The sequence below is a fragment of the Siniperca chuatsi genome, linkage group LG11 (genome assembly GCF_020085105.1).
Source record: "Siniperca chuatsi isolate FFG_IHB_CAS linkage group LG11, ASM2008510v1, whole genome shotgun sequence".
Classification (NCBI taxonomy): Eukaryota; Metazoa; Chordata; class Actinopteri; order Centrarchiformes; family Sinipercidae; genus Siniperca; species Siniperca chuatsi.
This window is the reverse complement of record NC_058052.1, coordinates 9,566,530-9,579,881: the sequence shown is the minus strand read 5'-3', so window position 1 is coordinate 9,579,881 and position 13,352 is coordinate 9,566,530. Positions and strand designations below refer to the sequence as shown.

General features: G+C 41.0%; 1 protein-coding gene across 2 annotated transcripts in view; it reads left to right on the top strand.

Moving 5' to 3' along the window:
• Positions 1 to 10,196: 10,196 nt before the first annotated feature.
• The window catches only part of klhdc3 (kelch domain containing 3), a 29,876-nt gene continuing 26,720 nt past the window's right edge, over positions 10,197 to 13,352 (top strand). Inside the window, exons 1-2 of one of the 2 annotated variants that reach the window (XM_044214850.1) lie at positions 10,197 to 10,439; positions 12,192 to 12,433. In XM_044214850.1, the coding sequence (XP_044070785.1) occupies positions 12,280 to 12,433 (154 nt within the window). In that variant the 5' untranslated portion in view covers positions 10,197 to 10,439; positions 12,192 to 12,279. Of the gene's footprint in view, positions 10,440 to 10,482; positions 10,505 to 12,191; positions 12,434 to 13,352 lie in introns of those variants that run through there. The other variant, XM_044214851.1, reaches the window with a different exon arrangement.

Below are 13,352 nucleotides of genomic sequence, written 5' to 3'. Positions count from 1 at the left end.
AGCATAGCATAAAGAGTGGAGGCAGGAGCCAGCCAGCCTGGCTCACTAATGAACACGTTGTATGAGCTTTACAGGTGCTGGTAGGCTTATTCTGGAGAGAGGAGAGAGTCTTTATGCCATGCTCAGTACGTAACGCACAGACATGAGAGTGGCATCGAGCTTCTCATCTAACTCTCGGCAAGAGAGAGACAATAAAAAGGTGGGCAGATTCATGGAGAGGTGTATCATATCCATAAAATCTTTCTTAGTAACTGAGGGCACTTTTAGCGTCCTCACTCAAGTTTCTACAAACACTTATCTTAATATCACATATCTTAATCTCCTAAATGAAAGGGCAAGAATTTTAGCAAAATGTATGAAAACTCATTTTTCAGTCTTTGTGTGTATAGCCCCAGTTTTCCACTTAGCCTGTAAACATTTATAAAAGATGGAAAGTTGTTTGCTCACAGAGTCACTGTCAGGTTAAATTTGAACCAGGTGTCCCACCTCTGCCAACCAAGTCAGATTAGGCTACTGTAACACCTTCCTTATGTTGTTTACCCTGGAAGTCCTCCCTCCCTCCTCACAGCTCTCATTCACATGTTGTGTGTAACGTTTAACTGTGCTGCCCACATCCCTTACAAATAATTTAAACCTCAGCCTTGATCTGAAAGCTCTTTATTTGTGCCATCTATGTGCATCTTTGAGGATGGCTGTAAAAGACAAGCTGGTTCGGGCCTAATGGCTGATATCATTGCCTCCCAAGCTGATAATAAAATCCTGATGCTTTCTCACCACAGGCCCTGGTTGGTGATCACCCTTGCTAGATATCTTCCATTTTATTAGAGTCAGTAAATACGACTTGGAAGACTTGCTCAAGGGGTGATGTCACCGAGGCTGCCCGCATGAAAGGAGAGTGATAGCTGTGGCGGAGGAGAGAATATGCAAGGGAGCTAGAGGGGGTCTGTACTTTTCCACTTGGTGCATGTCATCACAAAGGCATGATCGGCCTGCTGGTCAAGTTTCAGTACAGATAAGATTGAGTTTGTCGCTCTGGATCATGATCAAAAAAGAAAATATTTGAAGTTTTAAAAAAAGTGGTTGATATCAAAGGAATAGAAAAATGAAAATACTTCCTCCACATGTGTTATGTCAGGCATGCTATGCTTGAAATTTTTAGTAACTAGACGGCGCCCAGAGAGATCTAACCCCAGCACTGGACACTTCTCCAGCTTAATGTTACAAAACAAATTCTCGATCAATTGAATTTTAACTAGAACTTACATCTTAAATCATTAGAATCGAGTCTCTGTTTATTAGTTTTATAGTTATGACTAAAACTGTATTGTTTAATGTTGGATGCCAGGGCTGGATCACCACCAAAATGTGATCATTTGTCCTGTGGCCCAAAACCCTATTTTTAAGTTTTTACAAGGACAGACAGCGCATAAACAGACAGATCTCAAAACTTAAAGTCTTTGGCAAAGTTTTAAAGCAACATTAGCATATTTATACCAGTTCAGCTACTTTTTACTTTGGTTAAATAGAAACATAAACGTAGACTAAAGAGAAAGTTAAAGTTGTGATTGACAATGAAACACAAACAACAAGGCAGTGGGGGCATAGTGTCAATGAAAATGTGAAGTCATGTATTTGTATAAATGCTTATCTTTTGATCTAAATAGCTTTAAATTCCTTTGTTCTTGGCTCACAAGTCTGAACCCACATCTTGACAATGACCTAGCCTCTCTCAGATGGGTCGCCTGTGGGCTTTTGTACTTCAGCCACTGAAGCTAATACACAGCCTTAACAATGAAATGATTTGTGCTTGAATAGAACAACATGACAACTGCAGTTTATGGACAAAGGGAAATATAAACACATTACCAAAGCCACATTTTCAGCATTTACTACATGATGTCCACATGAGTTTCGTGGAGTTTTACCCACCCCGAATCTATTCAGCCGGAGTATAGAACAGGTTGCAACATAGTTGATGGCATAACTTCAATCAATTCCTCTTAAAAACATAAATGCTGCAGCCTTGAAACTTGTCAACTAAAGCACCAAACCCTGTAATCACTGATTTAATGCTGAGATAATTGTGACGCCTAGTTTTGACGCTCACCTGAGGCTATATTTGACCTAATGAGACTGCATGCTTATCGGCTGACGTTCACACACACCTGTGTTACTTCATCCTGGGAGTCCTGTTTCTTCTGAACATGTCCACTCATCACACCCATAAAGAAGCCAAGCAAGCTTGAGCATTGGATGACATCATATGCATTAACTTGCCATCTTAGTCAGTCAGTACTCATTGTTTAGAGAGACAGAGTGTCGAGTTTGTCACACAGCAGAAAGAGGCAAGCAGAGACAATGAAACTCAACCGCCTGCCATGACGCATACATTTTTTTTATCTATTAAACTGTAGCTGCATTGTTCCAAAAAACAAAAAAACAAAACAAAACAATGACCCTATGTTAAATATATTCCCCCTTCTTAAATATCTTGGAATGTTATAGGTCACAGTGGGTTGTTTACAGGTAGCTGCTGCACTGACATCAATAATACCATGATCTCTGGCCTCCTCTTGCAGCATTCCTCCATGCAAACATGCAACCCATAATATTTGTTCTATTCAGCCTCCAACTTTGGCAGCAGGGTGGGATCATGAGTAGAAACAGTGTCTAGAACCCTGTGTCAGTAAGTATGTTGAAATACAAAGGCAGGAGCCAGACCTGGCTTTAAGACAAGGGGCCTTTGTTTTGACTCAGACCTCCTAATTACCATAACAGTTGGCCACGACATTAGAAAATACATCAGGCAGTGTAGTTGGGAAACTGTGATTTTGCAGAGGCTATGAATGTTAAAGATCAAAAGAGACTTTCACTGGCTCTTAAAAAAGCTGATAATTCAAAGTCAACATTCAAGCTTGTTAAGCAAGTCAGTGAATAGGTCAGCAAGGCAATTTGTAGATGATCAAATGTATCCACTTCACAGTTAGTTCGTGTTTCTGCTTCTGGACTGGAGGTCAGTTGATGACAGATTCACATCCATGTAGTATAAGGGTCACTGGGAACGGATTGATTTTTCTTGGCTGGACTAGAAAAGTTTTGGAATTGAAAGAATACCTTTAATTTTTAGCTACGCTTGCGCCATGCCTATAGGCACGGCAATGTCGGTCTGACGGTCAGTCGGTCCACCACTTCAGTCCAGACTGAAATATCTCAGTAACTATTGGATCATAGATTGATACAGAAATTCATGGTCAACCGGGTGGTCATGGTCAATTCATGGTAAACATTATACCTGCTAAACATCAGCAATGTCGTCATTGTATGTCATGTCATGCTGACATTAACATTTAGCTAAAAGCTCAAAGTTATTCAAATCTATAATTTAAATGGAGTCTAATAAAACAAAGCTGTATAGAAAACAGTTCACCCCCCTTCGCGCTGCAGATCAATGTTCAAGTGTAGGAAGCACAGTAAGCAGTCACACACCGTGTCACACAGGCCTTTATTGTAGGAGTGCAATTTGAAGCCACCCTCAGGGGGCCGTCAGGCTGAATGGCGAGATGAGGTCACTCCATCATGTGACATCATAGGTTCACATGGCAACTGTGCTCCGGCAGCAGGAAGCAATTTACCCATATCAAAGGTTGAATAATAGAAAAAAGCTGTACCTTATTTTTGCCCTTTCCGAAAGTATCAATCACCGTGAGAGGGAGGCTTAACATTTGACCTCTGATGTCATTCCAGCGGCTGGTTGGGTGCCTTCAAGCCTTTATTTGGAAGCTCTGCTGACCTGGTGGTGTGATTTATTAATCAGGAACTTTAATCATGCTTGCCTGTGTGCTTGACATCTGAATCGTCAAGTGTTGCTAAGTGGAGAGGCTTGTTAAACATTCTGAATGCAGAAAGAGGCGAACCTACATATTTACATTTAAACATTTACATGTCCAGACATTTGATGGATCTGCTCTGTAATCATGATGTACTTCAAAACGTCACAAGAGAAGCAGCAGAAGAAAAAAGAAAACTGTTTCAAGAGAGTGCTTTAGGCAAATGGAAAAATATAGGCAAGCCAAAGTACATCTTGAGTCATTTTTGAACACCACTATTGCATTACAGATTAGTTTAATGTTTTGGTTGAGGTAATTCTTCTCTGTCATTTTTGTAATTGGAGGTAAATATGAAAATACCAATAAGTACACAGACAACTTGGAAAAACTTTCACAGATGTTCCTTAACTTTTTTGAAACACAGTGGGGTCAACACTGATTTTATCTCATTATGAACACATACTTCGCCTCAAAGCGTCTGGATTCAATACGGGATAGGCAAATGTGATTTTTTTTTCTGCTTTGACACACAAGGTGGCCTCGCGGGCTTTACATAACAAGCTGGACCTACCTGAAAGTTCTGCGTTATTGTTTGCCTCACTCATGTCACCTCCTGTTAGTGGAATGGATGAGCTCATTGCTGACACCAGTCTGAGCTATGCACGGCTTGTTGAAGCTAACAGACACCCTAACACCAGTGGTATACTTTTACAAATAGAACTGAGTGACAAACCATTATTTGTCTCCAGAGAAGAATAACAATTTGCAACACATAGAAAGAAAAATGAAACTTTAAGCAGGCATTTTATAATTTTGGAAAGTTCAGTCACTATTTGTGAGCATGAACATCTGTGGTGCCATCAAAAGACAAAACTTAGAGGCTCACGTTGCCGTTTCATAAAATGCTCGTGGACATCTTACTTTCAAATAACCTTTAACTCACTGCAGAGCTACCAGTGACAATGCAGGAATTGTTCCCATTGCTGGGTATTGGCGCTCACAAAATCCTATTCACTAGTAGAATAACCCAGACTGCTGTCTCTTTTGGCATAGATTGTCGCACACATGTGGTTCGTGAAAAGCACATGAATTTTTAGGCCAACGTTGCTTTAAAGAGACAGCATGTGACTGAACAATGCTTTGCACGTCCCAGGTTACAGATATATTCACGGATGACAAGAAAGAACACGGAGCATCGAACTTTATTCAAGCATCATATGGGGATGATAGGAGCAGGTGCAAGTGTCTTCAGATAGGGCGTGGGCTTAAAACAGGTGCTGTGCAATCTACAAACAACTGGTCCAACTGTGTGTGGGGGAAGGAGGGGCGAGGTGGGGCTCTCTTGGGGCAAAAATAGAAAGTGAGCCACATAATTAAAGTGGTTCAGATGAAAATAATTCTTGCTGCCGGTTGTGTCTCCTGTTGCAGTCAATCTGAAAGACCCCGTGGAATGGTAATTATTATATCCCACTGTACATGATGGCAACAAAAATCAGTATCACTATCATTTCAAACAACAAAGAAGCTAAACTGTGTCAATAACACAATATCACAGAAGTCACTGTAGTGGGAGAACTTTGCAGGGAAACAACAGTTTTTAGCCGCCAAGTGAGATTACAGAGGATTAACTTTCACACTTGCCCTATTTTGTGCAGTTGAATTGAACCCCAGGAGCATTTCCAACCCTGAATTTGGTTTTATTTGGGGAGGTGAGAGAGCCACAAACAAACAAACAAAATCACCACAAACACTAAAACAAAAACAACCGCTCCCCCGGTCTGGCTCTCAACAGCTTCCACAGAGAAGAACAAGCCGCAGAGAACTGCAGTTTTAATGAAGCTTAGCAAACACTCAACGTCGCGTTAAAGTTTGTACTTCACCAAACTGAACTCACCATAATTCTCAGAAAATCATTACCACATTGCAGTCAATCAGTCACTGACAGATAATCAGATTACAAAGGCAATATAATTCTTTATTGATTCCCAAACAGAATTCTGTATTATATTTTCTTTCTCCTCTCAGCAAGCAGGTCAGGGGTGAATTACAGACCTACTCTCACCAATCCTAACTGCTGCCCAAGCATGTCTGCATGTTTTTATGACCAGAGTGGAAATGATAATACTATTAAATCACTCATCTGTTCAGGATTTTAAGCTTTATCTAATAACCGGCCTCCCTGCTCGACCACATGACTTTGCTTAAAAACTATGGCTTGTTGGTTAATTGGTAATTGGAAACATAGCCTAACCAATAAAAAGCTGCTACAAAGTACTAATTTTACTCCTAATTCAGAGCAATTCAAATGAACCATAAGCGAGAAAATGACCTAAGGCGAATACCAATCGTCTTTTTTAGAAACTCACAGAGAGGAGCTCTGTTCATTTAATAACCCCCAAATTAAAGGAAAATGTATGATTCAATCATCTGGCCACAGAGTTAGATCATGTGCTATGACATCATTCTGGACTGCTTAATGCTGTTGACCTAATCCAGCTATAGCGGAAGTCAACTCAGTGCGTTTAACATCCGGAGAATATCTCTGCATGATGTAGTAATGCACCGACCTTAGCTGCTAAATGTACTTTTTCAGAGTGGCATTTGATATTATGGCAGTAAAGATTTAAGACATGCAGAGTATTACAATTTCTTGAGGCAATTGCCACAACAACACCATGACTGTGCTCTGCAGCAACACTGCTTACCTTACTTTGGGCCTGTGAAATTGAAATACTTAGTGGAAACTATGGAAGGACCTCAGGAGTGTGTTCATTACAGTGTAAAAAAGCAATGACATTGACATGACATTTTCAGCCAGGTTCCACAGAGTAAATGAAGATAATGGAGAAGCTGGTGTAAATAACGCTGCAAAACAATACTAAACTATTACAGTACTTGTTTTTCACATCAACATCAACAAATATTTCTTAACCTTTCCTTTCATTTGTTGGTTTCTTTTGCACAGAGTTGGTTTTACTGTGCATAATAACAGCACACGCAGGATTTTTATGAGCCATGGTAAAGAAAAGGTTAACCAAATGAGCCAGTTCTAAGTAGAGGCTGTGTTTTTCTCTGCCACAAAGCATTGCAAAGCGCTTCCATCACTGGGCCTGCCCAAGAATACCGAACAACAGTTGGTTCTAGCAGTTGTTGACTCGCAGAGCTATGCTGCAGTTGGTCAACTCCTGTTCTCTATGTCAAGGCATAACAACAGACAGACACCACATGTGTTGGCTATAAAGTTTGTAAAACACACCACTAAGCAAATGTGTCAAAGAGTGGCTCAGCAGGGTCAGATGGGTGACGCAATCTGTGCAAACGCTGACAGGTGGGATGGCAGACTGGGATGGCAGACTGGGCGGAACTGCAAGAGATTACAGAGACTTTCACTGGGCTGGGCTGGACTCTCTGTTCCTGTGTGATGAGAAACTCACTTTTTGCAACTACTACTTACAAATACCACCTCAGTGAAGAGAAGTGAAGCAAGAGAAAAATCTCTAAATGTTTATGGGATTATCAACTACTGTAATTTTCGGGAATAAACAAGTCAGCTCTCCTCCTTTTCTCTTTGTTGATGAATAGGCAGAATATTTCCAATATTATAGACTGAGGCCAGGCACAAAATGTAATAAAGGAAGGTGTATGTGTGCCTCAGTATAATATTGGTGTATTATATCCCATATCATTGTGCAATATGAGGTTTGCATGTAATAGCTCAAAAACAAAACAATTACCCCAAATAACATCCTGTGTCCCAGGCATGTGATGTGATTTAAATAAACGTATCTAAGCCATTTCCAGAAATTCCTGGGTCCTCTTCCAGACAATAACATCATCTAACTGCAATTGTGTAATAGACAGTTCAGTCTGTCAGAATTCATTTAAGCTTTCTCATCTGCATCTGACAGGTCGACAGATCAAGAACACAAGACTTCTGGATATTTACTGAACTGACAACATTACATCTATGGTGACAAAAGCAACAAACTACAAAACGCTAGATGATTTCACTTTTGGAGTGATAATAATTTTAGAATCTACTGCACCTGAAATGAACTGTAACCTATTTTTCAGTGTGTGTCCATCTGTGGTCTGTAATCACCCATCAGAGCTCCAAGGGGCAGCCATGGGCAGCTGTCGTTTGGCCAGCCCCAGGCACAATCTCACCATTGTGCATGACGTGCAGCTGGCACGGTGTTGGAATGCCTACACACAATGAATCAATCAAAGCCCCTCCTAAGTGCACCAGACCTGGGCAGTGATATGGGCAGATCCATGGCAGCTGTAACATGGCTCCTCAGTGCCATAATCCTTTTACAGGGCTCACCTTTCACTTCAGCCTGACCGTTTGGAACCAAGTTGATCACACTAAACCCACCCCTTTGTAATTCAATGCTTTTAAAAGTTAGGTAGCAAAATCAAGTTGCATGATGTGTCAAATTTACAGTCTAGACATGTGAAACAGGCTGTTTAAGGGGCTCTAGTAAATTGCACTACATGGGATAGGCTTCACATACTACAAAATAGCAAGTTCCACCAGAGTTGTTCACATTTATCTTTGACCCATCACCTGGACCTCAGTTACAGTAGGATTAGGTCAGTTATGCTCATATGAACCTCAGATGAAGGCTATTTTGTTCTCCAAGTCAGGCAAACTGCCCGAAAGCACATTCTTATTTATTGACAGCATTGAGCTGGAAGCAGTGCTTGCAAGATGAAGGACTTGTCTTTATATCAAACACTAATTCATACCTAAGAACTCCCCGGTTTGCCCACAACCTTACACTGGAATAAGATGAGGTTGTTCGGCTTATTTAGTGTTTAAACACACTTCTACCTTGCTGAAGTGTTTTTAAACAACATGACACTAAAACACTGAGATCTCCAGGGATGCTGCTTGGTAACTTTCCATGCTCTGCAAATCCTCATGAATGACTGCCATGCAAGCAGCCAACACAGAGTATCAGATTATTAAGTGCATTGCCCAAGTGCACCTCAACCAGACCAACTGGATCATGTGGTCACATTATCTGACCGATAATACCAGGGTAGAGATCATATTCTTAAAAACATTTTGGGCAGGAGTCTGCGTTTAGGCCTGTGATAGCAATTCAAAATGTGTGTGTTAGCGCCATCTACTGCTGCAATTATGTTATTGTGTGTGTGACAGAAATAGTCGCTTGGCTTACTACAGCCGTAAACAATGGGGATGGAGGTTTCCTCAGATTGCTCCATCATCTTCGTTCACTAACTTAGTCTGTTCAAACAGTGGTTCCCAGCCTTTTAACGTGTGGCCCCTTAAAATGGAGCAATATCACATCGTGACCCCTCATCACAGATAAGGGCCTTAATGAGGAGGTGAATTATAAGCAGTTTAACCAAAAAATATTTTCTCCTTCTCAGATTGCTTCATATGAAGGATTTTTAGAGGCCTGTGGGGGTGAAAGTACCCAGTATTTCATGAGAAAAAAAAAGAAAAAATAGATACAAATCATGGAAAGATAAGCATAATTTTGTATATATTTACTTCTTTATTTTACCCTTAATCATCTTTGACACCTTAGATTTATAATGGGACCCCATGGGGGGTCCTGTCCCATGGTACCTGACCAGCAGGTACACCCCAAAAGTCCCAGGTTCACTTTGCATCAATTGGTTTTTGGTAAGGCCCTTTTCCCGGCAGACAAATGTCTGTAGTAGGAATAGTAGGAAAAGCACAATATTAACAATGACTCCATTCTATTCAAGTGTCGCAGTAAACTATGGCAGTGTGCCAGCATGCACAATACTAGGACCCTGAAACTGAATCAGCTAAATGGAATTCAGCCATCACTCATTTTATTATTTACACCTGTGCTTTCCCTACTGATATGTCAAAATGTGTCCGTGAAAAGGACCTATTGCAAAAAATTTTAGGGAATTTGCACCACTCAAGTACAATATTGATTAAACTGGGTCCTGCTTTATTAGCTAATAATTTGGCCCTGTCTTGTAGAGAGGCCAGTGTCAGAATCCAGTAATAAGACCTTAATCCTTTTATCTTACACTCTGCTCACATGGTGCATATTTCAGTATTAAATCAGAGAAGCACTGGTCTTATAATGAAGTTGCTGTCATGTGTAATCGGCTGTTTGCGCTGTAATTTTACTTAATGGAAACTTGGAGTCAACAGGCATGAGTACATATACAATACACAGAGGGTGGGAAGTGGGGGTCAGTAGCAAACAAAAGCATTTTGCCTGGGGCCCCCTAACAGGTTAATCGGGCCATGCAGCTTGAAAACAGGTTGGTTAACTTTTTCTTGGGGAATGTTAAGAATCCCTCGATGAGAAACGTGTAAACATGAATACTAACCTGTATTTCAGCAAACACTGCTGTGAGTAAACTGCTGTGAGCTGTTTTGGTAAAAATTCAGAGGTTCACACCACATAGACGCTCATGGGAATGTCAGTGTGAAAATGAATAATGGTTTTCTCCAGGATGAAAACAGCCGACAAGGGGTGCTAGCGGACGCTTCTCCTCACAACACGTCACGAGGGAGTCGGTAGAGGCTCCCAGTGGATAGCACTGCCTGTCTAAACACCAGTTAACCACAACCTACTCGTCTTGAAGGTAGCTATTTATTCTTCTGCCCATATTATTGTCTTGTTAGCTAAGCAGTTCGTAACTTTGCCAAGGTAGGAAATAAACGCCGCTGTGTTAACTCTTGCCAGTCGATTTTATTCAGTTCACGTTAGCTAGCTAACAGCTAAATCCGGTAGCTTCTGCAGATTAGCTTTAGCCTAGCTAGCAAACAGCTGGATACAGGAACGCTATTATCGTTACACGGTGGTTGTTAAAGTTGATGTTGTGAGACAAGCGGCCCTGGCGGTTAGTCGCTGTCCCTTACAAGCGTTTGTTATTCCTGTCTGATAGCTAACGTCGGCTAGCTAGTGCATGAGGCGTTGACTGGACTGTTATTATACAGTCCAGTGAGTGTTACAGCTCAATGTCACCGGGTCTAGATTAGCTTTATCAATCAACGATCTGTGCGACCACAATATAACTTACATGGCCAACCGAGACCTGTGCGGTAGTAAACATCGATTTTTCTGTATGTTAAACGAGCCCCATTGTCTACAAAACCACTGTGGTCGTTTTAAGTTGTCAGTACCATGGCTAGTCATCTCATAATCAACAATATCCTGTTCAGTGGGTCAGGAGGGTGTAGAAACTGCTTTCCACTCGGCTAAGCTCTCACAAAGATGTCCCTCTTCTCAAAATAAACGTGAGAAAGACTCAGGATCAGATTTGCGAAAATTGATGTTTATGCAGGGAAAACTACTGGAAACCGGTTTACTGCAGCAAAGATAAGGCAATAGTTCCTTCACATCCCACCCAGGTGGGGTCTTGAGTTTACATGGCAGCTTTTACAGTGTGCTCCAACCCAATGACCAAGTGGTGGACAAAACAAGACTCTAATAAAGTTAAGACTCACATTTGCCTGTTGCCTAGATCTGGCCTGTGTTGCTTCTCAGAGATTCGAGGGCTTGAAATAGAAAGGTCTATGTTAAATGGTCTTCTGGGGGTTTATTTTTAAGAGCAAACAAAGGTTGGAGGTCAGTGAGAAAGTGAGTCATTGAGACAGAATAAGCAGGGATAGGGTTTAGCAAGAGGCAGGTTCACTCGTTTTTCTGAAGTTGCAGGCTTTTTCTGCAAGACATACAGGTAGTGACTGAATATTAACCTGCTCATTTTGACTTTTTTTTCTTCTGTTAATGAGTTTAGTTATTTAGAGTTGGAAACTGGCTCTGAAAGTACTGTTGGATTACAAGCTGCCATTAAACCAAGAGCTACAGACCTTTTTACAGATGCTTCCCTTTGGTGTGCTTTGTTTTCATCAAACATATTTGATTTGCATGGCTATCTATAATCATGCTAACCCAACTGCCAAGACAGCCAAATGACCGTTTCATTGCTGCTCTCTTCAACAGATTAGAAACACACTCACTTTATAACACCTCAGTAACCTAATAGAAGTTCACTATTGTTTAAAGATAACTAATGCACTTTGTGTGTAATGACATTGATATGGTATTGCCCAAAAGGGGTGCATAGTTATTTACATGATTCTATATTTAAAACTTTTGTAGTGCAGTGGGAGGGTACAGGGATGAGAGTGAACAGAAAGAAAGAGGAGTGGTAGGTGTGGGTCTAATCACTTCTTAAAATACTCTCTCAGCTTAGATAATACGGGGGCTTGTGAGCCTGTCAACAACAGCAAAGCTGAGAAACTCTGAGCCAACAGTTTCCCTTTGTGTTCTCCTCGATTGCCCCACTGCTCGCCTAAGCAGAGTGCCACTCCTCTCATTGTTGTGATCACAGGTTTCAATGGTATTGGCTTGATGGGATCCAAGCGGGCATCAGAGTGATGGTCTAAGGACTCACAGTCACAGAGGTGCTCGCGCGTGGAATGTTGCGCTGGTCGGTGCACCTAGAAGGAGGGCCGCGGAGAGTCAACCATGCTGCTGTGGCGGTGGGGCACAAGGTGTACTCCTTTGGAGGCTACTGCTCCGGGGAGGACTACGAGACACTCCGTCAGATTGATGTGCATGTCTTCAACACAGGTAGGTGGTACATATATATTGATGGATCCCATTGGATGTGGATTTTTTGGAAAATCTTGGGTGTTAATTCGTTTGCAGTTTTATGACCTGAAAAACAACGTGTCAATGAAAAGCGTTTGCATTTTACATCAGGACCACATTTGAACCCTAGTAGGTATATATATATATATATATATATAAAGTAGGTGAAAATGCATTCTCTTACGCCCTATGTTTTAGCAGTAATGAAGCAGAAAAATATTTTTTTCAAATTATGGAGTAAGGATGGAAGAGTGTTTCAGAGTTTGTTGAACCTTCACCACTTTAACGGTAACTCATTACAGCTGACAGTTAAAACCCAAGCTTTCCATTGCGGTTTGTGAAATGTTCTGTTAGTTGTTTTTTCCGGTGATATCTCACAAACACAGGTGTTTCTTTTAAATGTGCTGCTCTAAGTTTTTTAAAACTGCTCCCTTTCATCCTTGTAACCTATTTTATATATTCTTTTCTTCCTCTGTGGTCAGCCACCTGCGTTAGGGTTTTGCAACTTTTTAAAGTAGCTTGAGCCTGCCTGCTGTTACTGTACCATGAAAAGATCTGTGGAACCAAACCTTGATAAAGATACCTTTAGCTGATTGAAATGGAAACGGGCCACCTTAGCTATTGTTTCAGTAATTTATCTTGTCACTTGTTTTGTGTGCCTTCTCTTTGATGTCTGTTTTACAGCAGAGCCTGTTGTCTTTTAAAGTCCTTTTTGATTTGTTTCCTTTTTATTTACTTGTCCATCTTTTCCGACACTTTACTTTCCACCTTTTGTTTTTCTCAAAATTAGTACAAAAGTGAACTTGCAAATAAGCAGTTTGGATTTCATCCAGATGTTTCACGCTACTTTACGTCTTGTCATACTATACATTAGGTTAAAAGAAAAGCAGGTCACTAA